This window comes from Scyliorhinus canicula, chromosome 17 (assembly GCF_902713615.1).
Source record: "Scyliorhinus canicula chromosome 17, sScyCan1.1, whole genome shotgun sequence".
Taxonomy (NCBI): domain Eukaryota; kingdom Metazoa; phylum Chordata; class Chondrichthyes; order Carcharhiniformes; family Scyliorhinidae; genus Scyliorhinus; species Scyliorhinus canicula.
The window spans coordinates 26,819,861-26,846,072 of NC_052162.1; the positions used below are offsets into that span (position 1 = coordinate 26,819,861).

At 44.6% G+C, this 26,212-nt stretch overlaps 1 protein-coding gene across 1 annotated transcript in view; it reads right to left on the minus strand.

Moving 5' to 3' along the window:
* Positions 1–15,456, minus strand: part of LOC119951189 (magnesium transporter protein 1-like) — a 50,059-nt gene extending 34,603 nt beyond the window's left edge. The window contains exons 1-4 of the mRNA XM_038774215.1: positions 15,279–15,456; positions 9,608–9,777; positions 9,369–9,486; positions 8,091–8,231 (exon numbers count right to left, since the gene is read on the minus strand). Coding sequence (XP_038630143.1) covers positions 8,091–8,231; positions 9,369–9,486; positions 9,608–9,777; positions 15,279–15,362 — 513 coding nt within the window. The 5' untranslated portion in view covers positions 15,363–15,456. The remainder of the gene's footprint in view (positions 1–8,090; positions 8,232–9,368; positions 9,487–9,607; positions 9,778–15,278) is intronic.
* Positions 15,457–26,212: the final 10,756 nt, after the last annotated feature.

Here is a 26,212-nt window from a genome sequence, read left to right on the forward strand (position 1 = left end):
GTCTTGAACAATGATGCCGAAGTCCTGGCGAAAGCTCTGGTGAGGTGACTGGAGAGCCCCTTACCAGAAATAATCGCAGAAGATCAGTCCACGCTTGCAAAGGGCAGACAGCTAACTGCAAACATCAGATACCTGCTGAACATGATTATGACCCCACCCAGGCAGGGAACACTAGAAGTGATCATCTCCCTGGACACTGCAAAAGCCTTCAATCGAGTACGATGGAGGTACCTCATGGAGATGCTTGAATGTTTTGGGCCAGGGATCAATGTGTGAGTGAAACTACTGTACACACTCCAATGCCGAGGGTGCAGATGAACACCATCAGCTCTGAATATTTTGGTTGCATAGAGGCATGGGTCCCCGTTGAACCACTGGCCATCGCTCGGAGATCAGCAAGGAAGCAGGAAGTACAGAGTTTCATTATGCTAATGACTTGCTACGCACCCCCAACCAGCACTGGCAAGATAACAGAACTTCTGGGGAGTTCAGAGCTTTCTCAGGATACAGATTAAACCTGAGCAAAAGTGAAATCTTCTCAGTGATCAGGGGCTGGACTGGGGATGCTGCCATTCAAACTGGCCCAAATTAGGTTCAGGTACCTAGGGATACAGATAGCCCACAACTGGAACCGGTCCAGCCTGGTGGAAGAGATGGAGAGACTGATGTAGATGGGATTCGCTCCCACTCTCTCTGGCGGGAAGAGTTCAGACGATAAGAATGAACATGCTGCCAAGAGTTCTCTGCTTATTCAGATCACTTACGATCTTCAACCCCAAATCCTTCTTCATCAGGGTGAATAAAATGATCTTGGCCTTCATCTGAGCGGGAACCCAGGAAAGAAAAAAAGTCTGACAGAAGCCGGCATATGGGGGATTAGCTCTGTTGAACATTCCATTCGACATCTAAGCAAGAGGATGTGGTGGTATTTGAGAGAGGCGGAAGGTGCAGATGGAGGCTGCCTCCTAAACTGGGACATCCCTTCAGTCACTGGCAACCGCCTCACTCCCCCCCCAGCCAAGCACTCGAGGAGCCCGGTGGTAGTATCCACATTAAGGGCCTGGAACCAGTCAGACACCACTTCAAACTGGGTAACGTGTCTGTTCCGGCCCCCAGCTTAAGGAACCATGAATATATCCCGGTGAAAATAGACACCACCTTTAGGGCAGCAGTGGTTAGCACAGTTGCTTCACAGCTCCAGGGTCCCAGGTTCGATCCCCGGCTTGGGTCACTGTCTGTGCGGAGTCTGCACGTTCTCCCAGTGTCTGCGTGGGTTCCCTCCGGGTGCTCCGGTTTCCTCCCATAAGTCCCGAAAGATGTGCTGTTAGGTGAATTCTCCTTCAGTGTACCCGAACAGGTGCCGGAATGTGACGACTATAGGCTTTTTTCATTGCAGTGTTAATGTAAGCCTACTTGTGGCAATAAAGATTATAAAAACGTGGAGAGGATGGATGGGTACTGATAAGGGACATGTACGTGGACAGTATAGTAGCGACCCAGGGGAAGCTTTAGCTCCCAAAAGGAAACGAGTTCCGGTATTTGCAGCTGCGAGACTTGCACCGCAAGGAGACTATGACATTCCCCCAGATTCCTGGACACACCCTACTGGAAAGACTACTAGCGCCGGACTTGCTAGGGGACAGTAAATGTGGCGGCATGGATCTACTACTGTTAGAATAGATAAGGGCCCACTGGACAAGAAGCGAGAAAGATGGGAGGAGGAACTGGGCATGGAGATAGGGAGAGGACTCTGGATTGACACTCTGCTCAGGGTAAACGCCACATTCTCATGCGCAGGGCTGAGCCTAAGGCAGCTAAAGATGGTGCACAGGGCACAGCTAACCAGAACACGTATGAGTGGGTTCTTCCCGGAGGTGGTGGATAACTGCGAGCAGTGTCGGGGGGCCCGGCCAACCACACTGACACGTTCTGGTCCTACCCCAATCTCATCGGGATCTGGACTGGCTTCTTCAAGGCCATGTGCAGAGTGGCGGGGATGAAGATGGAGCCATGTCCTTCAGTCGCAGTTTTCGGGGTTTTGGAGCATCCAGAGTTCTTTGTGGGGAGAGGAGCTGACACTCTGGGCTTCGCCTCTGATGGCCCAGCAGAGGCACGTGAAAACAATTCATCAGCCTCGTTGAAGACCTGTTCATGATGAGCAACTTTTGGGGGGGGGGGGGGGGGGGGGGGGGGGGGGGGGGGGGGGAGAGAGGGGGGGAGAGAGGAGAGAGAGAGAGAGAGAGAGAGAGAGAGAGAGAGAGAGAGAGAGAGAGAGAGAGAGAGAGAGAGAGAGAGAGAGAGAGAGAGAGAGAGGAGAGAGAGAGAGAAAAGGGGACACCCAATCACAGCTAGAAAGTGAAATACACACAACACACAGAGGGGCGCAGGTGCCCACAAATGGCCACAGAGCCATACGATGGGCGTAACCACCATGCCACAGCTCATCTCCTATTTCGCTTCTGTGGTACTCATTGTGTATCCGCTGCCTCGGGCTACAAAGGGGCAGTTCGGACTATATCTATACAACCCTGTTCACTGCAATGTAAATAGACCACTTGTCTCTTTTGTCATATTTTCTTTTTCTTTGTTTTTATTCGATAACACATGTAAATTTCGACTGTATAGTAAGAGGGTGCAAGTTATTTATGATTGACAACCGTATAATGAAGTATACGATAACATTTACCCGTCATAAATGAAAAGCTTCAATAAAAACATTTTTAAAAAGTTATTGCTGTTTTTAAAACAATTACAGCTGACATTGCTTTACATTCATTCAGCAATTATTTATTCCCTTAAAACCTCAACTTTTGTTGAAATTCAGTTTATTGTTTTGCAAAAGCTTATCTTTCTGAAATTTGCTCATCAGCCCTAGAGTAAGAGAAATATGCAAATACGGCCCCCGGAAGAAAAAGGTTGGGCAAGCCTGCTCTACAACAGAACAGCACAGAAGATAATTAGAGATTTCAACAATAGGACCATTATTGGGATTATATCCTCGAACCATGTGGAATTAATTATTTGCATGCACTGCCCATGCCAGAGCAGTTATCAGCTTTCAGTCGGGTTGTTCAGCTTAGATTTTATGCAACATTTCATCGATCACTGGATAATTTCAGAGTCCACTGTTAAAATAACTTTCAGATGTGGCAATTATAACCATAGTGTTCCAGCTTTCACACTTCTCTGAATTCATCATTGAGTCTGCAACTAACATTCATCACAAGATGGAAACTCCATCACCCGCATAATTTATTCAGAATCATCATTTTCTATCTTTTTCCTCAGAGTTCTATGGCTGGAGGAGCTTCAGGTTGAGCTACAGACTCTGCAACGCATCAGGGAGGGAAAAAGTTACCTGGACTCTTTGTTCCAGAAGGCAGTCCTGCCCCCTAGGCAAGGGCCTCCTGATCTGGTCCGTGGGTGTGACCGTGACAAAGGCAGATGTAGAGATGAAGAAGGTAGCAGTAGGGGATCCTAAGCTTTTGCAACTGTCCAACAGGTTTAACGTTCTTGCAATTTGCATGGCGAGCAGGGGCTGAAGGATCGATCAGCGAAAGGACCATGGCACAGGAAGCCATTCAAGCGGGAGTAGTAAATAGGAATGTTGTAGTAATGGGGCACAGCATAGTCAAGGGGATGGACACAGTTTTCTGGAACTGAGAGCAAGCGGTCAAATGACTGAGTTGCCTGCCTGATGCAAGGGATCATGACATCTACTCAAAGCAGAAGAGGAACTTACAGTAGGAGGAGGGCTCAGTTGTTGTGGTCCAGGTAGATGCCAACGGTATAGAAAAGACTGGAAAAGAGATTCTGCATAGGAAGTGAAATGAAATGAAATGAAAATCACTTATTGTCACGAGTAGGCTTCAATGAAGTTACTGTGAAAAGCCCCTAGTCGCCACATTCCGGCGCCTGTCCGGGGAGGCTGGTACGGGAAGTAGGAGCAGCTAGAAGCTAAATTGACAAGCAGAGCCTCAAATGGTAACAATCTCTGGATGCTACAAAGGCTAAGGGTTCTGACAACATTCAGAGATAATACTTGTGCTCCAGAACAAGCCATGCTCTGAGCCAAGCTGTTCCAGTACAGCAACACTGGAACCTACCTAGGCAGTGTAGAAAATTTTCCAGTTTGCACAATTTCCGGCATCATTCATGACTGCACAGATAGTGACGCAGTCTGTGCCCATACACAGCAAGACATGTTTCACGTTTGGGTTAATAAATGGCCAGTAACATTCATGCCACACAAGTGTCAGGCAACAGCCATCACCAACAAGAGAATCCATCTATTTCCCCCCCGACATTCAATGGAATTACTATTGCTAAATCCCCCATTATCGACATCCTAAAGATTACCATTGACGGGAAACTAAACTGGACTAGCTATAAACAAATAAAGGTATTCCCTGTCTACAAATATTCAATCCAGCGAATTATCTTCCCATCAGTCTACTCTTGACAAAGTGATGGACGGTGTCACTGACTGTACTATCAATTGGCAATTACTCTGCAATAACCTGCTCACTGACACTCAATTTGGGTTCTGCCAGGGTCACTCAGCTTCTGACTTCATTACAGTCTTGGTGCCAACATGGACAAAGAAGCTGAACTCCAGGCATGCGGTGAGAATGACTGCCCTCGGCATCAAGGCAACATTTCACCAAGTGCAGCATCGAGGAATCCTAACAAAATTAGAGTCAATGGGAATCAGGAAGAAAATTCTAACCTGCTTGGGGGTCATATCTGGCACTAAAGATGATGGTTGTGGTTGTTGAATGTCAATCATCTCAGTCCCAGGGCATTGCCGCAGGAGTTCCTCAGAATAGGCAGTGTATTGGGGCCTCACGGTAGCATGGTGGTTAGCATCAATGCTTCACAGCTCCAGGGTCCCAGGTTCGATTCCCGGCTGGGTCACTGTCTGTGTGGAGTCTGCACGTCCTCCCCGTGTGTGCGTGGGTTTCCTCCGGTTTCCTCCCACAGTCCAAAGATGTGCGGGTTAGGTGGATTGGCCATGCTAAATTGCCCGTAGTGTAAGGTTAATGGGGGGATTGTTGGGTTATGGATATACGGGTTACGTGGGTTTAAGTAGGGTGATCATTGTTCGGCACAACATCGAGGGCCGAAGGGCCTGTTCTGTGCTGTACTGTTCTATGTTCTAATAGTGTCCCAACCATCTTCAGTTGCTTCAATTATCTTGCCTTCATCAGAAGGTCAAAAGTGGGCATGTTCACTGACGATTGCAGTTTTCAGTACTATTTGCTAGTCCTCAGGTACTGAAGCAGTCCATATACAGAAAAACCTGAACATTAAGGCTTGAGTTGATAAGTGGTAAGGGAGCAAAAGCTTCAGATGCACGGGAATAGGATCACCTGCACTTGTGCCTCCAGGCAACACACAATCCTGATTTAGAAATACATAATTCCTTCTCAATTGTCTGGTCAGAATCCTGGAACTCAACTGCTCTCTACACCACATTGACTCCAGTAGTCTCACTACCACGTTCTCTCTTCTCTAGGGCAATAAATGCTTGCTTTGCAGAATGCAAGCATCACTGGCAAAGAAAAAATGAATTAAGATCCAGTACAAAGATCTAGTAAAGATCATACAAGGCATCCAGTAATTTAAACCTTACTAACGATCCAGGGATCCCCAAACCAAATTTCAACAATGATACAACCTGTTGGAATCCATGATATTTTCTTCAATGGAATGACCATCTGTTTAAGAAGTCTATCAGTGTCTGACTATTCCTCATTTAACAGATTTAACAGATTTTCTTTGTACTTTTCATCCAAGAACTCCAGGAGAGGTCCATACAGCTTCACCACTATCAACCCGAGAGGCATCCACCTCTCGAAATATTTTATTTCCGATTTTACTTCTTGTAGGAAATGGCAACACCATTTATTTCTTCCTTGGTAGGGACGTAAACTGTGTCCACATATCCGCTTAATTCTTCCACTGGTCACATGGATAAGATTCCAAGAACAGAGGGCACTCCATTTTCTGACAATTGACATCTGTTTTTTGCCATTTATTCCATGATGTGCACTAGGATTTCAGTTTTCAGCCTGAATTTTTTTTCTTGCTTTCCAACCTTAAGGCAACCATCCTGCTACCATATTATACTCCACAAAGGTAGTCATTGAAGAACAGTGCCAGGACCAATTTTGCAAGTATTTAGTTCTGGATTACAAATCACGCGCCTTCTAAACCAACAACCAGTGTTTATTTATAAGCAAGATTAGGAAACTTCAAGACAGTGGTCACCCAGGTCATTTTGTTAGTCACCCCAGACCAGCTAAGGGTACCATGCTCGGGGTTGAGCCATGGACAAGAGAGGAACCAATGAAATTTCAGCAGTGATTGCGGTTAGGGTTTAGGGTTAGGGTTGGGAAATTTGGCCAGTTGGATAACGAACTGGCTAACCGATAGAACACAGAGAGCGGTGGTGGATGGCAAATATTCAGCCTGGAGCCCAGTTACCAGTGGCGTACCGCAGGGATCAGTTCTGGGTCCTCGGCTGTTTGTGATTTTCATTAACGACTTGGATGAGGGAGTTGAAGGGTGGGTCAGTAAATTTGCAGATTATACGAAGATTGGTGAAGTTGTGGATAGTGAGGAGGGCTGTTGTCGGCTTCAAAGAGACATAGATATGATGCAGAGCTGGGCTGAGAAGTGGCAGATGGAGTTTAACCCTGACAAGTGTGAGGTTGTCCATTTTGGAAGAACAAATATGAATGCGGAATACAGGGTTAACGGTAGGGGTCTTGGCAATGTAGAGGAGCAGAGAGATCTTGGGGACTATGTTCATAGATCTTTGAAAGTTGCCACTCAAGTGGATAGAGCTGTGAAGAAGGCCGATGGTGTGCTAGCGTTCATTAGCAGAGGGTTTGAATTTAAGAGCCGTGAGGTGATGATGCAGCTGTACAAAACCTTGGTCAGGCCACATTTGGAGTACTGCGTGCAGTTCTGGTCACCTCATTTTAGGAAGGATATGGAAGCTTTGGAAAAGGTGCAAAGGAGATTTACCAGGATGTTGCCTGGAATGGAGAGTAGGTCTTACGAGGAAAGGTTGAGGGTGGTAGGTCTTACGAGGAAAGGTTGAGGGTGCTAGGTCTTTTCTCATTAGAACGGAGAAGGATGAGGGGCGACTTGATAGATGTTTATAAGGTGATCAGGGGAACAGATAGAGTAGACAGTCAGATACTTTTTCCCCGGGTGGAACAAACCATTACAAGGGGACATAAATTTAAGGTAAATGGTGGAAGATATAGGGGGGGATGTCAGAGGTAGGTTCTTTACCCAGAGAGTAGTGGGGGCATGGAATGCACTTCCTGTGGAAGTAGTTGAGTCAGAAACGCTAGGGACCTTCAAGCGGCTATTGGATAGGTACATGGATTAGGGTAGAATAATGGAGTGTAGATTAAATTCTTCTTAAGGGCAGCACGGAAGCATTGTGGATAGCACAATTGCTTCACAGATCCAGGGTCCCAAGTTCGATGTCGACTTGGGTCACTGTCTGTGTGGAGTCTGCACATCCTCCCCGTGTGTGCATGGGTTTCCTCCGGGTACTCCAGTTTCCTCCCACAGTCCAAAGATGTGCAGGTTGGGTGGATTGGCCATGATAAATTGCCCTTAGTGTCCAAAATTCTATGATTAACCTAGGACAAAAGTTCGGCACAACATCGTGGGCCGAAGGGCCTGTTCTGTGCTGTATTTCTCTATCTATCTAAGAGTTGCAACCTCCAGGGACAATGGCTGTTTACAGGCAAACGATCGTCAGGAAAGAGGACTTGTGTTTCCTTTAAGAACACAAGGAAAGTAACAGGATTCTTTCCTGCAGTCATATTACTACTCTTTGTTCAATGAAACTGAAAATAGGAGGCAATTACCATCAACTGAAGAGGAAAGCGCAAGATCACAAGTGGAGAAATGCACAGTGGACCTGCCCTAAGGCAGATCACTGCTATTATTTATAGGGACACAAGTGAATCCCCATTTAACATCCACTGCCGGCATACAATTAATATAGAATTAAGACAACATTAATAACTATGAACAGACATAGACTATCACCAACTTACATTTATCTCCGTCCTATCAGCAATCCATCGTGCAATCTGCTCAGCTGCAAAGCCCCGAACCTGAAGCTCATAAGTGTCTGCACGTTTTGGTTTCCCTTTAGCAGGAAAATGCATGAATGTTGGAGCAGAATTCATATTGAGCTGGACAAAGAAACAAATGCTGAAGCTTTATTATTACTGCAAGTGATACCTGTATTCCTTCTTCCCCAATTTTCTCAACAGTAGTGATTTATGTTAATACAGGGACCAGCAGCCCTCCATATTTTGTCCATGACTATTCTCAAGTGAATTTCAGAATGCTACTTACATTCAACTTGCAGGACAGCTACAGGCCATTCAGCCAAACTTGTCTATGCTAGTGTTGATGACCCAGGAATATCCTTCTCCCCATTTGCCCATGATAGTGAAATGCTATTTACATTCCACTTATAGCACAGCTACAAGCTATTCAGCCATACTTGTCTATGCTAGTGTTGATGACCCAGGAATATCCTTCTCCCCATTTGCCCATGATAGTGAAATGCTATTTACATTCCACTTATAGCACAGCTACAAGCTATTCAGCCATACTTGTCTATGCTAGTGTTGATGACCCAGGAATATCCTTCTCCCCATTTGCCCATGATAGTGGCCTCAATCATTGGCACATCCCGAGATTTTGATCAGAAATGTGATCATTAGTCATCAGCCTATTATATTTTCGCTCCAGCTAAAAGTCAGCCAAGTAAAGGCAGACAAAGAATTGACTACTCACTATCATGCCAAGGTTTAGCCCGAGGGATCCAGATAGTTCCAAAGCAAAACAAAACTAGATCGCTGTTAAAATTTCTCAAAGAATATACATGATAAACAAGACAGCGGATTCAAAACCTCCCATCTCAATGGTTTTTAACAAATGCAAAAAAAAAGAGTATCCTCTCTCTACTAGGAGATGCATAGCAAAATTACTATGGCACAAAGGAGGCAATAGTGTGGCATGTGAAACACTGGCATCAGGCGAAATAGTAGCATAAAATGTTATCCAATACATCAGTGTTTCCCTGAAGGTTGTTACAAATGGAATACAAGGCTTCTGTTAAAGCAAGAGAAATGGATAAAGAAACAAAGAATACTTTGAAGATTATGAACAAAGACACAAAAGCTAATTGTGCGCAAAGCCTCAAATTTTAGTTAGGCTAAACAATACTCGAGTAGTTATTATTTACTCTTGGATATGGTAACTCTTAATAATTATTCAAAATCTTACAAATATCTGAATCACAGAAGTTAGCCTCTTACCTGGTGAAATACATCTGATCCTTCATCAAAGTCCACCACCGCAAAGAAAAGTTTATTTATGAAGGAACTTGAGTAGCGCCAGGAATTAGCCAGGATTTGGTATTCTTCATCCACTTGCCTTTCAAGAGTTGAAATAAGACCGTTAGAAACTTTTGCAAATCAATACAAAATAGAAATCAGATTTGATGTATCACACTGTAGTGAGGTTTTAGCACAACAAAAGATATTTGGTAATATACTTGCAAACAGTGCACTGGCGTTGTGGCTGCAGGGCAGTGAACATCACCACAATGGAGTAGTTTCTTGGAGGGGCTCTCACAAATCGACGAAATTTGTCTCCATTCATCCGAATTACAGCTCGTCTGTTTGCCCATTCTATCAACTGCCCAACTTTTTCAGACAGAAGAGTCTAATGAAGTAAAAAAGACAGTCAATATATAAAGCTTTTCACAAAGTCCTGAAAAATCTTTTTTTTAGTTGCAGCTGCATACCAACATTTAGCCAATTGAAAAGCAAACACCCAAAAAGGTATACAATTTTGAACTACCTAGTTACTTTAAAATGCAAACCTGGAATTATGCGGAAGTTACTAATTTACTAACAGGATAGTCAGCTGAAATATTAGGCAAGACAGAGGTTGTAAATTCATACATATTGAAAATAAACTTGAAAACTGATGTTTTAACTTGGGCACTGATGAACAAAGTTCTGCTGTGTGGACCACAAATCAGGACAGATTTTACAAATGGCTTTACATGTAACTTTTCACATACTTAAAATGGAAAGCAACTGAAGTACATATAGACATACCACTGCCAGGGTAACTGATTGAGCTATGAAAAAGCAGAAATAAAATAAGAAATATTTTCCTAGTTAGAAGATAACTTGCAAGAAATCCTTGCACTCATTGTTTTCTCTTAATCTCCTCCCTCCCACATTTCAAATTATTCTTCCATTTTAGAGAGAAGAATTTGTGACATGTAGCCAGTTGATGCCCAACGGGCAAGAGCTCTACTTGCAAAAAAATCAGCCGTGGACCACTAACCTAATAACAGACAGCACAAAAAATGTGAAAATAAGAGACATTATAAAATGCAAAAAGCAATTCAGAAAATAAAACTTTTTAAAAAATATATTCTTCCATGGTTCGATCCCGGCCCTGGGTCACTGTCCGTGTGGAGTTTGCACATTGTCCCCGTGTCAGCAGGTTAGGTGGCTTGGCCATCTAAATTGCCCAGTAATTGGCAAAAAAAATATTGGATACTCTAAATTTTTTTATTTTTTTTTTTAAATGCTGGCCTTTTGTCGATCTTTAAACTTCCCTGAACTGAGTGGCTTGCTGGGCCATTTAAGAAAAGTTATAGGTCAACCACATTGCTGCAGGTCTGGAGTCACAGACTGTGCAAGGATTCAAATTTCCTTCCTTAAAGGATATTAAAATTCAGATGGGGCTTTACAATAATTGATGATAGATTCAGTCACCATGACCGAGACTAGGTTTCATTTCCAGATTTTATTTTATAATTTAGAGTACCAATTCATTTTTTCCAATTAAGGGGCAATTTAGCGTGGCCAATCCACCTACCCTGCACATCTTTGGGTTGTGGGGGCGAAACCCAAGCAAACACGGGGAGAATGTGTAAACTCCACACGGACAGTGACCCAGGGCCAGGATCGAACCTGGGAACTGGGCGCTGTGAGACAGCAATGCTACCCACTGAACCACCATGTAGTCCCAATTCCAGATTTTATTAATTGAATTTAAATTGCACCTGCTGCAGTGGTGGGACTTTAATACGTCCCTAGAGCATCATTCTGGGCTTCCAGATTACTAGCCCAGAAACATTATCACATCACTCTCTACACTTGCAATGGATGAGCTGACAATATTTACAATTATATCAAGATAAAAACGTTCAGGAAACATGATTCCCCCTTAAACTGACAACTGATATTGTCAATGAAACTAAGGAATTGCCTGCCAGACAAGTTGAATAATTTATTTGCGACAGTTTTCACTGTAGAGAAAAAGTCTGGGTATCCCAAAGAAAGAAATAGTGGGCTAGATTCTCCGCCCCGCCACCTTTCTATTTAGCCCCACCGACGGATACTCCATTACGCCGGCCGATCAATGGGGTTCCCATTGTGGGGCAGCTCCATGCCGTCGGGAAACCCCCAGACTGCTGGCAAAACGGAGCATCCCACCAGCGGAGAATCCAGCCCAGTGAATCCAGGAGAGGAACTCAAAAGAGGTAGTGTCCCTACCTCTGTGCCAGAAACTGTGTTCGAGTCATACTTCAGGGCTCGATGGCCATGAAAGGTGCTTTCATAATGTGGCCTATCAGGTTGATTATCATTTTGCAAATCCTTTGAGTATGTTTGATGGCAGGCACTAAGCGTGGGAAAGATTCCTGGTCAGTTATAATAATAATAATCAGGCAACATGGTGGCGCAGTGGATAGCACTGTGATAAATTGCCCTTAGTGTCCAAAATTGCCCTTAGTGTTGGGTGGGGTTACTGGGTTATGGGGATAAGGTGGAGGTGTTGACCTTGGGTAGGGTGCTCTTTCCAAGAGCCGGTGCAGACTCGATGGGCCGAATGGCCTCCTTCTGCACTGTAAATTCTATGAGATGAGGATGGGTCCAGGCACACAGATCATTAAAAAGCTGTGAACAGATCTAGAAAATCATCAAAATGGCAACAGGATGCTGCCATTCATATCCAGAAACCCAGGGGGTAGAAATCAAGGTGCCACATAGGAGACTGTTAAATAAGTTAAGAGCTCACCGATATGCGATAACCATTGGTTCTAACCTGTGGGGCTGGATAGGGGTTTCAGAGGTGGCAACGGGCAGGGATCGCGAGATTTGGGGATCTCTTTCTTGATGATGGTTTTACGAGTTTGGAGAAGCCAGAGAAGGAGTTTGAGTTGCCAAGGGGAACAGGTTTCAGTACCTGCAAGCAAGGGATTTTGAGTTTGCCACGCCTCCCGCAAAGGGGGTTACAGGATAAGGTGCTGTCGAGAACTGGAGTTGGCGAGGGGAAGGTCTCCGAGATCTAAAAGGAGCTGATGGAGTGGGTGGGAGCCCCAATAGGGGAGGTGAAAAGAAAGTGGGAAGAGGAGTTGGAGGGGGGACAGTTTGAGGCTGGGTTAAGGGAGGAGGCCCTGCGGAGAGTTAACGCATCCTCATCATGTGCCAGGCTCAGCCTGATCCAATTCAAGGTGATCCACAGGGCTCATATGACTGTGGCTTGGATGAGCAGGTTCTTTGAAGAGGTGGAGGATAGGTATGGGTGATGTGGGGAAGTCCTGCAAATCATATACACGTGTTCTGGGCGTGTCAGAGGCCGAGAGGCTCTTGGCAGGGATTTGAGAACGTCATGTCAGAGGTCCTGCAAGGGTGGGTGGCTCCAAATCCAGAGGTGGCTACTAGTGGTGTGCTTCAGGGGTCTGTGCTGGGACCACAACTTCTCACAATATACATTAATGATCTGGAAGAAGGAACTGAAGGCACTGTTGCCAAGTTTGCAGATGATACAAAGATCTGTAGATGGACAAGTAGGATTGAGGAAGCAGAATAGTATTGGGGCTGCAGAAAGATTTGGATAGGCTAGGAGAGTGGGCAATGGTGGCAGATGAAATACAATGTGGAAAAGTGTGAGGTTATGCACTTTGGAAGGAGGAATAGAGGCATAGACTATTTTCTAAATGGGGAAATGCTTAGAAAATCAGAAGTAAAAAGGGACTTGGGAGTTCTTGTTCACAATTCTCTTAAAGTTAATGTGCAGGTTCAGTTGGCAGTTAAGAAGGCAAATGCAACGTTAGCATGCATGTCGAGAGGGCTAGAATACAAGATCAGGGATGTACTTCTGAGGCTGTACAAGGCTCTGGTCAGACACCATTTGGAGTATTGTGAGCAGTTTTGGGCCCAGTATCTAAGGAAGGATGTACTGGTCTTGGAAAGGGTGCAGAGGAGGTTCACAAGAATGATCCCTGGAATTAAAAACTTGACGTATGAAGAACGTTTGAGGACTCTGGGTCTGTACTCGTTGGAGTTTAGAAGGATGAGAGGGGATCTTATTGAAACGTACAAGATACTGCGAAGCCTGGATAGAGTGGATGTGGTGAGGATATTTCCACTTGTAGGAAAAACTAGAACCAGAGGACACAATCTCAAGACTAAAGGGACGATCCTTTAAAACAGAGATGAGGGGCAGCATGGTGGCGCAGTGGGTTAGCACTGCTGCCTCACGGCGTCGAGGTCCCAGGTTCGATCCCGGCTATGGGTCACTGTCCATGTGGAGTTTGCACATTCTCCCTGTGTTTGCGTGGGTTTCACCCCCACAACCCAAAAGATGTGCAGGTTACGTGGATTGGCCATGCTAAATTGCCCTTAATTGAAAAAAATGAATTGGATACTCTAAATTTATAAATGAAAACAGATGAGGAGGAATTTCTTCAGCCAGAGGGTAGTGAATCTGTGGAACTCTGCCGCAGAAGGCTGCAGAGGCCAAATCACAGTGTCTTTGAGACACAGATACATAGGTTCTTGATTAATAAGGGGATCAGGAGTTATAGGGAGAAGGCAGGAGAATGGGGATGACAAAAATATCAGCCATGATTGAATGGCGGAGCAGACTCGATGGCCTAATTCTGCTGTTATGGTCTTGAATCGTGCTTCAGCTAAACAAAGCCCTGGTTAAATCACACTTGAAGTACGGCAAGCAGTCTGGGCATCACACCTTATGAAGGATACACTGGCTTTGGAGGGAGTGCACCATTGATTATGCAAAATGATAATCCCAAGAGTTAAATTATGAGGAGCAATCACAGAAACTGGGATTATAATCCCTGGATTTTTGAAGGTAAAGGGCCAATTTGATCAAAATAAAAATTAATGGGTGCATATAGAGGATAAAGAGAGAAAATATTTTCACTAGTTGGGGAACATAGGACCAGGAGGCATAGCCTAAAAATTTAAGGTAAGAAACAAAAAGCTTGGAACTCTTTTCCAAACAGCAATCAACGCTAGATAAATGTTAAATCAACCGAGTAGTTAACAAATCAGCGGTATTAAGAGATATGGGTCAAGGGCAGATAGGTATTTGGAATCAGGTTGCAGCCAATTTCAGAACAGGCTCCTGTTCCTATGCAACATAATTTTATATACATCTCATCTGTGAAATAACCATCACTTCTTATGCAACATGATATATCCACCCTCGGCCAGTCAGATTTTCTGGACACCTACAACACCACATCAAAATAGGCGAGAACCCGCCTAAATTTAATTAATAGCCCCCGGCGAATAGATTAACAAGTCACCATTTAACAGCCCAGCAGCACCCCATTGGAAAAAAAACTTTCCTTCGAGCGGAAACATCTGGGAACAGCATCCGAATGTCAGTTTACTCAATTATGTTAGTGTGGTGTTATTAGTTTGACCACGATATTGCAACAGAGAAGTTGATTTCAAACTGCAACGTGTCTTTAAGTCTAAACCCTTACTCAACCAGTATAGAGCCCAAGAAAACTTTCTAATTCTTCAAACGTGTTCTTTTGAAATGAGACCAGGTCCCTTTCCTGGTTCAGAGGGAAAACCTTGAGCAAAATGGATTCCCCAGTTTGCGTTTTAGGTTTTGGAGACGATTCAATAAAAAAAAAACAAGGAAGTTATTATGGAGAAATACTGCAGCGGTGCAAAGTCTGTGCCAGGAAAGAAACGGTTTGTTTGTGGCGAAGCGTTTGGAAGGGAACGCACTTTAACTCTCATTACTGGGAACCACTACCCCCTCCCTCAGAGTGGACAGCTGCTGCCAGCACTTAGCCCCCTCTTTCCCCACGCGGCATGACACCTCGCCCGCTTATTTCAAATGAATAAATGAGCTCCCCCCCGCGCCGCCCAAACCTCTTTCTTCTTCTGTCCATCAGACGGGGCTCCGCAGCACGCAAACAGGACAACAAGCGCCGCCAGCAGCCGACCCGCCGCCATTTTGCCCTCTCACGCCAGCCCGCTCGGAGCACCAACTACGCCGTGACGTCAGACGTGCAACCGCGCGGTGACGTCAGACACACGTCCGCCCCACCACGTGACGACGTCAGGCTTACGCCCCCACCACGCGGTGACGTCAGGCTCACGCACTCACCATACGGCTCGTTAAGCGTCAGCTTGTGATTGGCCTTCTGCGGCCAGGACAAATGGGGATCTCCTATTGGCTGTTTCGGTCTGGCGGTCAGTGGTTGGTTCCAGCACCCCCCCCTCTCCCCCAAGCTCGGATAGTACCTCCCTGAACACCTGCCCCCCTGAACACCTGCCTCCACTCAGTCTACCCCTCTCACTAAACCTTTTGGTCACCTGGATTAATGTCTCCTTATGTGGTTGGGTGCCAACTTTTGTTTGTACTGAGACCTAGGAAGCTGAACACCATTAATGCTATGTTCTCTGCCCACTAGCGGGGAACTCTAAAATTAAAAGCATTCGGAAATGTTTCTGGCCGGTTTTGAGCCAGGGATCTTTCACATGTGAAACAAATGTGATAATCAGCACACTACAGAAACACTGCCCCCACTAGCAGAGAAGCTCATATTCCACGAGTCCCACTGGGAGATCAATCAGGATATGTGGACCTCGTCAGGGGTTATTACATTTTGAAAGCAGACCTGTAAATTCAGACATTTAACTTTTAAACGTGCTACATAAATGCAAACTATTGTTGTGGTCTGCAAGCCTTCATTGAACGCATTGGTACATATTTATCCTTCTGATGCATAGGTTAGGAAGGAGCCAGTCGCAAACCTCTCACACTTAAAAATACGATGGAACATAGACTCATCCGGGCTATGACGATGGAGGGCTGTTCCTCTCCAAGTCACTCATCACCCCAACTTCAAAATAAATAACTTCTTTCACAGCCACTGGATTAAAATCCTGGAACTCCCTACCCAACAGCACTGTGGGTGCACCAAAATCTCGACTGTGGAGGTTCAAGAAGACAAATCACTACCGCCTTCTGATGGGCAACTAGGGACGGGCAATAAATGCTGGCCTAACCAGTGACGCCCACATCCTGTAAATGATTTTTTTTTTAATGCTTCCTGGTATTTCCTCCTCTTTAAACAAGATCAAAGAGGCCTGCAATGCCTGTAACCATGTGCAATGACTGTTGATCAAAATGAAAACTGTAAATGCTAGAAAAACTCAGCAGGTCGGGCAGCATCTGTGGATATGGAAACAGAGTTAACATTTCAAGTTCGTATAACTGTTCTTAAGAGTTGCTGAGTTTTCCCACCATTTTATGCTTTTATTTCAGATTTCCATCACCCGCAGTATTTTGTTTTTAATTTACTCTGTTGACCAGTTTGGAAAAGAGTTTATAAACAAGAAAGAATTTCATTTGGTACATAAATTAATGAACAATAGAGGCTGACAGTCTTACAGTTTTAAAGCACACAAAGAGGCCTTTCAGTCCATCATGCCTGCAATGGCCATCAAGTACCTATCTATTCTAAACCTTTTTTCCATCACTTGGTCTATAGCATTGTATGCAATGGCATTTCAAGTGCTCCTCTAAATGCTTCTTAAATGTTGTGCGGATTGCTGCACTTTTGGGCAGTGAGATCCATATTCCCTTCATTCTCTTGGTGAAAGATTTTCCCATCTCAGTCTCCTGCTCCTGACCTTAAAATATGCATCCTGGTTATTAGCCCCTCTACTATGGGGAATGGTTCCTTCCTATCTATCCTATCTATGTCCCTCATAATTTTGTACATCTCAATCTGGTCCCCCCCCTAAACCTTCTCTGCTTTAAGGACATTTTGACAAGGGGGCACGTAAAGTAGGTTGGGTGGGTTAACTAACACCTTCCTGCCCTATCCCTAACCAAGTGCCCATAATACGGTTGGGGGGGGGGGGGGTGCATGAAGTGCCTACTAGGTCCCCTTCCCTGCCCAATTAAGTGGCAATTGAGGGTCTCAATTCACCTCCACTGCCATAATGTAAATGTCCCCACAGTCCCAGAGGACACTCTCCCCCTTTGAAAGCTGATTAGTGGTAATTTAACCCGAGGGTTACCACACTTCAAGGCAAGGGGCAAGGTTGAGAAGGAATGATTAACTGGTACGGGATTGAACCCATGCTATTGCCATGGCCCCACATCACAAACCAACTGTCCAACTGAGACACACAACGCCTCTACCACAATACACAGGGCAGCAGAAGGTATAATAACATAAGAACTAGGACCAGGAGTAGGCCATCTGGCACCTCGAGCCTGCTCCGCCATTCAATGAGATCATGGCGGATCTTTTGTGACTCAGCTCCAGTTTCCGGCCTGAACACTGTAACCCTTAATCCCTTTATTCTTCAGAAACTATCTATCTCTACCTTAAAAACATTTAATGAAGGAGCCTCAACTGCTTCACTGCGCAAGGAATTCCATAGATTCACAACCCTTTGGGTGAAGAAGTTCCTCCTAAACTCAGTCCTAAATCTACTTCCCCTTATTTTGAGACTATGCCCCCTACCTCAGAGTGGACAGCTGCTGCCAGCACTTAGCCCCCTCTTTCCCCACGCGGCATGACACCTCGCCCGCTTATTTCAAATGAATAAATGAGCTTCCCCCCCGCCCAAACCTCTTTCCCCCCCCCCGCCCAAACCCCAACACAAAAGGTTGCTGCATAAGATAAAGATGCATGGCATTAAGGGTAAAGTAGTAGCATGGATAGAGGATTGGTTAATTAATAGAAAGCAAAGAGTGGTGATTAATGGGCGTTTCTCTGGTTGGCAATCAGTAGCTAGTGGTGTCCCTCAGGGATCAGTGTTGGGCCCTCATCCTTCCTTTTTGTTGGTATAAATCTTTGCTGAGCACTGTGAAAAATCGCTTGGAACGTTCTCCACTGTTCCTCAACTGTTGCACCATAAAGTCTTTGCTCCCAGTCTACCTTAGCTAGTTCTTCTCTCATCCCATTGTAATCTCCTTTGGTTAAGCACAAAACACTTTCTCACCCTCCATCTGTATTTTAAATTCCACCATATTGTGATCGCTCCTTCCAAGAGGATCCCTAACTATGAGATCCTTAATCAATCCTGTCTCATTACACAGGACCAGATCTAGGACCGCTTGTTCCCTTGTAGGTTCCATTACATACTGTTCTAGGAAACTATCGCGGATACATTCTATAAACTCCTCCTCAAGGCTGCCTTGACCGACCTGATTAAACCAATCGACATGTAGATTAAAATCCCCCATGATAACTGCTGTACTATTTCTGCATGCATCAGTTATTTCTTTGTTTATTGCCTGCCCCACCATAAGGTGACTCTTTGGTGGCCTATAGACTACTCCTGTTAGTGACTTTTTCACCTTACTATTCCTGATTTCCACCCAAATGGATTCAACCGTATCCTCCATAGCACCGATGTCATCCCTTACTATTGCCCGGATGTCATCCTTAAATAACAGAGCAACACCACCTCCCTTGCCATCCACTCTGTCCTTCCGAATAGTTTGATACCTCGGATATTTAACTCCCAGTCGTGACCATCCTTTAAACATGTTTCAGTAATGGCCACATAGTCATTCACAATGATTTGCGCATTCAACTCATTCACCTTATTCCGAATACTATGAGTATTCAGGTAAAGTACACTTATGTTGGCTTTTATACCTCTGTTTTGAATCTTAACACCTCGATCAGTAACCTCTCTTAAGTTATATTTCCTCTTAACTTTTCTCCTAATTTTCATAGAATTCATAGAACAGTACAGCACAGAACAGGCCCTTCGGCCCTCGATGTTGTGCCGAGCAATGATCACCCTACTTAAACCCACGTAACCCGTATACCCGTAACCCAACAATCCCCCCATTAACCTTACACTACGGGCAATTTAGCATGGCCAATCCACCTAACCTGCACATCTTTGGACTGTGGGAGGAAACCGGAGCACCCGGAGGAAACCCACGCACACACGGGGAGGACGTGCAGACTCCACACAGACAGTGACCCAGCCGGGAATCGAACCTGGGACCCTGGAGCTGTGAAGCATTGATGCTAACCACCATGCTACCGTGAGGCCCCAATTCCTTGTCATTGAACCCATATCTTCATGTAACAACCTGCCGCATTGCTTACCATTTATGTTTTTACTTCCCGTTTTATTCCTTTTAGTATTACTGGGCCTATTCACTAAGCTCCCCTCAGTCACTGTACCTTGTACTGTCGCCCTTTTTGATTTTTGACTATGGCTTCTCTGCCTTACATTTCCCACTTAATGCCTTTTGTTTCTGTCCCTGTTTTACTACCTTCCGACTTCCTGCATTGGTTCCCACCCCCCTGCCACATTAGTTTAAACCCTCCCTAACAGCTCTAGCAAACCCCCCCCCCCCCCCCCAGAACATCGGACCAGTCCTGCCCAGGTGCAGATTGTCCGGTTTGTACTGGTCCCACCTCCCCCAGAACCGGTTCCAATGTCCCAGGAATTTGAATCCCTCCCTCTTGCACCATCTCTCAAGCTACGCATTCATCCTATCCATCCTGACATTCCTACTCTGACTACTCGTGGCACTGGTAGCAATCCTGAGATTACTACCTTTGAGGTCCTACTTTTTAGTTTAACTCCTAACTCCCTGAATTCAGCTTGTAGGACCTCGTCCCGTTTTTTACCTATATCGTTGGTGCCTATGTGCACCACGACAGCTGGCTGTTAATCCTCCCCCCCCCCAGAATGTCCTGCAGCCACTCTGAGACATCCTTGACCCTTGCACCAGGGAGGCATGAGAGTGGGAAGGCCATTTCTGCAGCAAAGTTGGTGAAAGGGTGGGAAAGAAGGGGGCTACGTCCTTTGGGGTGCCCTGTGCACAATGGGAGCATCCCCCCTTCCCCCCCCCCCCCCCCCCCCCACTCCCTGCTACCCAAGATTGTAACCCTCTTTTGTATTTCCCTACCTGGCCTCCAAAACCTGCCCAGGGTGCCTGATCCCTCGCCACCTCAGAAACCCTGAACTCACTTTGTCCAGTGTACATGACATTTCTTTGTGGGCCTCCATGCAATCGAAGCAACACCTGCTACTCTCTTCTGGTGCTGCTGGGACTCCAAGAGCTGCCGAGCAATCTGACGGTGGAACTTCCTCCCATTGACGAGCAGATGTCCAACTCTCAGCTTATTTAAAGCATCCATAGTTCGCATAGGCGAGCAGTATGCTCCACTGAAAAATTCAGCCCCTAATATTCTGAAAGCACAAATATTATGAATTTAATTTGAGATTTATACTCTACACATGCCTCTAATGACTATAATTAGCTCTTCCTACCTTTCCCCAATATCGCTCCATTCTATTCTCCCTCATGTAGGCCTCAACCCTCTCCTTAAATGCTCAATGGAACTGCCCAGCGGCTCCATAGAATCCTAGAGTGCAGATAGAGGCCATTCAGTCCATCAGGTCTACACCGACTCTCAGAAAGAGCACCCTACCCAGACCCACTCCCCCGCCCTATCCCGGTAACGCCATAACCCCACCTAACCTTTTGATACTAAGGAACAATGAAGAATGGCCAATTCACCTAACCTGCACATCTTTGGACTGTGGGAGGAAAACCAGAGCATCCGAAGGAAACCCACACAGACATGGGGAGAATGTGCGAACATCACACAGACACTAACCGAAGGCCAGAATTGAACATGGGTTCCTGTCGCTGTGATGCATCAGTGCTTTTTAAAAAAGCTTTTCCAAGTAAGGGGCAATTTAGCGTGGCCAATCCACCTGCCCTGCACATCTTTAGGTTGTGGGAGTGAGACCCATGCAGACACGGGGAGAATGTGCAAAATCCACATGCACAGGAGGCATTGATGCAAACCACATTGCCACCATGTCACCCCTGTAAGTGTGTTCCACACTCTTACCATGCTCTGCATAAAGAAATTAACACTATTTTTGAAACAAATAATTTTAAACTTCCTTTGTTCTATTTTATGAGCAAGTAGAAACAGTTTGTCCACACCAGCTTTATCAAACCACGTCATAATTTTAAAGACCACTATTGGGGTTCCTTTTCCCCATATGCATTTACATTGAGACACTTGTCTCATGCCAGGGAGTAATCATTCAAAATAATACTGTATTGCATATTTACTGGAGGCAAATACTATTACATATTTACTGAAGGAAAATATGGCTTATAGCATTTTGAATAATTCTACGGTTCCTGAATGTTTTCAGTGTGAGAGAATACAATCCTATTTATTTGATCCTATTTCATTCATCAGATCTTTATCCCAAAAAACTTCCTTGAATTTCATGGTCACTGTGATACTTAGAGATGCATTTACTCTGAGTTATTAAAGATGCTGGCTACCATATTCATAAATAGATTGTTAATTTACTTATATTTTTCAACCAGGTTTCTTATATTACAACAGTGGCTACATTTCCAAACTGCATTAGTGGCTGTAATATGGGGTGGCACAGTGGTTAGCACTGCTGCCTCACTGCAGCAGAAACCCTATCTTGGGTGAATGGCTTTGTGGAGTTTTCATGTTCTCCCCACATCTGCGGGGGTTTTCCCCGGGTGTTCCGGATTCCTCCCACAGTCCAAAGATGTGCGGGTTAGGTGGATTTGGCTAAAATAGCCCCTGAGTGCAGGTTAGGTTATGGGGTGTGGTGGATGGGGGAGAAGATCTGAGTGGAATACTCTTTAGGAAGGTCAGTGCAGACTCGATAGGCTGAATGGCCACCTTCCACACTGTAGAGGTTTCCATGTAAAATAATTTGGAGTGATGTAAAAGCTATATAAATGTAAGAACTTTCTTTCCCACGGTGAATGCAACATATTCATTTTATTGCAGTTTAGTGTATTAAAGCAGATTGACGACAAGACTGATAACAGAGTTAGTGCATTTGGCCTGTCAAAAGTCACTTTAGTACTATAAATTCCTAACCTGTACTATATTTAAACTGCAGAGAATACAAATATATTGCAGAACATGACCACATCATGACAAATTTTTCAAAGCTTTGTGAATATTCACTCTGCATCTGTTAATCATTAAAAATGCTTTTTTTCTACATAAAAATGTGCTTAAACCGGTTCATCCATCTAATGCATCACATTTTGTCATGCTCAAGGTGTTTTTTCTCTGTTCTCATTATATCAGGTGCATTTAGATTTTTTATTTTATGCTCAACTGTTTATAAAAGCAAACAAAAATGACGGATAGTAACCTCGGAATTTGCTGACAACTTGTCACGGAGAAATGCTGCATGGGGAGTCTTTTTTCATTTCGCTTGAAAAATTATTTCACTGAAATAAATTGTTTTAGCTCAAAAGATTTATTGTTCCAATGTTAATTTAAAACATTCCTCTGCTCTTTCGAGGCAAATGTACAGGAGACAAAAGACTTCGCTGTGTGAGATCATAATGTGGGAAAAACCCATGATAATGCTGCTTGCCAGAAAATTCTCGCAAACTAAACATATGCCAACACACCCACGTGGTCAACAAAATGTGCTTTCTCCTGGCGGTATTAAAGCTTTTGCCTATAAACTCTTTCTATCATGATGTTTGTAATCTTGAGTGTATAATTACAGGGGCGAATTTTCAAGGAAACACAATCAAACTACAGGAGGCCCCAAAAATGATGAGTGAGTGGCAAAGTTTCTCCCCCTGTGCCTCTCTTCATTTTCTTGCTGGCTCTTTAAACTCCTTGATTATTTCACATGAGTTAGGAGCAGGAGTAGGCCACTCGGCCCTTCAAAACCTGTCTTTTTATTGGCTGTTACACTTGGAAGTCACATCTCACCCAGTTGAGCATTTGATTGGCGGATGCTAATGGTTAACCCTGCCTCTGATTGGCCTCTCTCTCCCACCTGTCAGCTTCCCATGACTCTTTCCTATGTGAGAAGCTGGAAATAGAGCCGAAGTTGTGCTGAGGCTCCCAATGCTCCGGGCACTGTCACCCAACAGTGGCAATTTGTGGATGAAGATTGTGGCCAATTTCACTCTTTTCTGCTCTGTTGCTTATTAATCTGAACCCAAGTGATTAGCATATCCTTATAGGTTAATCAGTGTGTATCTATGCATATGCCTGTATATGGGAGGTTCTCAATGAGACTATTATATGTTTGCATTTGTCATCTGTACAAGAGTTACACATACTGCATAAAGTAAGAAACTACAGAGAGCCATGAACACATCCCAGTCCATCACACAAACCCACCTCCCATCCATTGACTCTGTCTATAGTATAGACTCTATACCTTCTGCTGCCTTGGAAAACGGGCAGCATGATCAAAGACCCCTCTCACAGGGCTATTCTCTTCCAGCCTCTTCCATCGGGCAGGAGATACAAACATCTAACAGATTCAAAAACAGCTTCTTCCTCGCTGTTACCAGACTCCTGAATGACCCTCTTATGGACTGAACTGATCTCTCTACACATCTTCCCTACTGAGCAGCGCTGTACTCTGCATGCTTCACCCGATGTCTATGTCTATGTATTTACATTGTGTATTATCATATGTCCTATATTTTTCATGTATGGAATGATCTGTCTGGACTGTACGCAGAACAATACTGTCCCACGGTACACGTGACAATAAATCCAAATCCATGCGTAGTGGTTCTTTCCAAATGTATTTGCACCTCACTGAATCAGAACCATGATATTTTAAAAAACAATCCTCCCTTCTGACCGCTCCTGCTCTCTCCACCAGGAGTGTATCTTACTGGACTGTCCCAAGAGAGCCCACTGCATTAAACATCTTTGTTCTTCTCAATGCTCAGTCCATCCACATTTCGCAGTCGCATGGTAGTTGTTTGTTCACAATGCTGTTTCTATTGGTGGAACCTGCATATCTCCACCAATGGGAGGAAGACTAAGGATAAGGGTTTCTTAAAGGCCAGATTTGCAGGATCCAAACCATTGGATGTGTGGAAGTGGATCTTAATGGATCGGACTGTCTCTCAGTGTCACCACCTATTGTTCAGGGAGGCTGCAATGACTGGGTATAGTTACCAGTTAGTGCTACATTCAAGGCACAAACTCTTGTTTGGCATTAATGATTCCAGTACCAGTGATTAAAGTCCTGGTGAGAGGAGCATGTAGTCATTGTACAGTCTGATTACTGTACTTGCTGATAGCTGGGGATTCAGGGAAAATAGCAAAAACAGAGTTGGGGTGTCAGACGCCCACACATGCACTTTAATTCTGTACTGTTGCTGTGTTAGAAGGTTTAAAAATGTTGTGTATTGTGAGCTGGTTTAGCTCAGTTGGCTGGGCAGCTGGGTTGCGATACAGAGAAGAGGTTATAGCAAAGGTTCAATTCCTGTAGCTGAGGTTATTCATGAAGGCCTCGCCTTCTGAACCTTCACCTGAGGTGTGGTGATTCTCAGGTAAATCACCACTAGTTAGCTCTCCCCCCTATGGTCATCTGGGACGATAGCGACTTTGCTTTATCTTTTTTTTAAATCTTTGAAATGAAATGAAATGAAAATCGCTTATTGTCACAAGTAGACTTCAATGAAGTTACTGTGAAAAGCCCCGAGTCGCCACATTCCGGCGCCTGTTTGGGGAGGCTGGTACGGGAATTGAACCCGCGCTGCTGGCCTGTCATGGTTTAAAAGCCAGCTATTTAGCCCTGTGCTAAACTAATCTTTATTGTCACAAGTAGGCTTACATTAACACTGCAATAAAGTTACTGTGAAAATCCTAGTCACCACACGCCGACACCTGTTCGGGTACACGGAGGGAGAATTCAGAATGTCCAAATTACCTAACAGCACGTTTTTTGGGACTTGAGGAAGGAAACTGGAGCACAGGGAGGAAACCCACGGAGACACAAGGAGATTGTGCAGACTTCACACAGACAGTGACCCAAGCCCGGAATTGAACCGGGGACCCTGGCACTGTGAAGCAACAGTGGTAACCACTGTGCTACCGTGTCGCCCATGAAACTGTGTGCGATTATGAATAAGTGTCTGAATTGGGTATGGGATGTGACCATGTGTATGAGTTCAAAAATAAAATCACAGATGAACTAGTCACATGTTGTTTTATACACTTCAGTTTGCAAGTTTGAATTAATAGAGCAAATGAGCCTAGCTAGGAACTGGCAATTCGCTCATCAAAATATCCTAAAGATATGGGAGGGATATTTTAATTTGTATAATTTGTTAAAAGTTTCCTTGTCCCAAAGTTGGTGTAAAGCCCTACTCCGCGTGTTTCATATCTATCCTGACTTGTCAAAGCATCACCTAGCAGTAACTTTAAAAATTAACTAAACTTCAGTTTGACAAATTATAAATATGATACTTTCTTTCCACCCTGTGGGCTGTCTTGTGGATTTTCAGCTCCTCTGGTTACTGAAGCAACATTCAGAGAAATATTGCACACAAGACATTTAACCAGGCCACATCTGTTCCTCAGAAATTGGTACCTTCCAATTGAACTATTTTATTGCTCGAGAGATTGAACGTGGTGAAGTGGACCCAGGGAGAGGGGGTTGGAGGGCTGGAAGGTGGGGGGTGGTGTTGGAAAGGGTCAGTGGTTCCAGAGGGGTGGGGCTGGTGCAAAAATGAAGCTGAACCCAGGGCCCCACTAACTGAAAAGAGCCATTCAAAGATTCACCCAGGGTAGGAGTATGTTTCAGAAGCAGATGCAATCAGAATAAAGGATGCAGGTTATTATTTAACTCCTGGAATTCTAACTAGAATTTTCCAAACTACAGACTGACATTCTATTGTCAACACCACGGTGTCAATTAGTTTCTAATATAAAAGTCACTGCATACGTTATGAATTTAACTGGAACAAGCTTTTGCCCCCAGTTTTTTTAAAAATTTAGAGTATC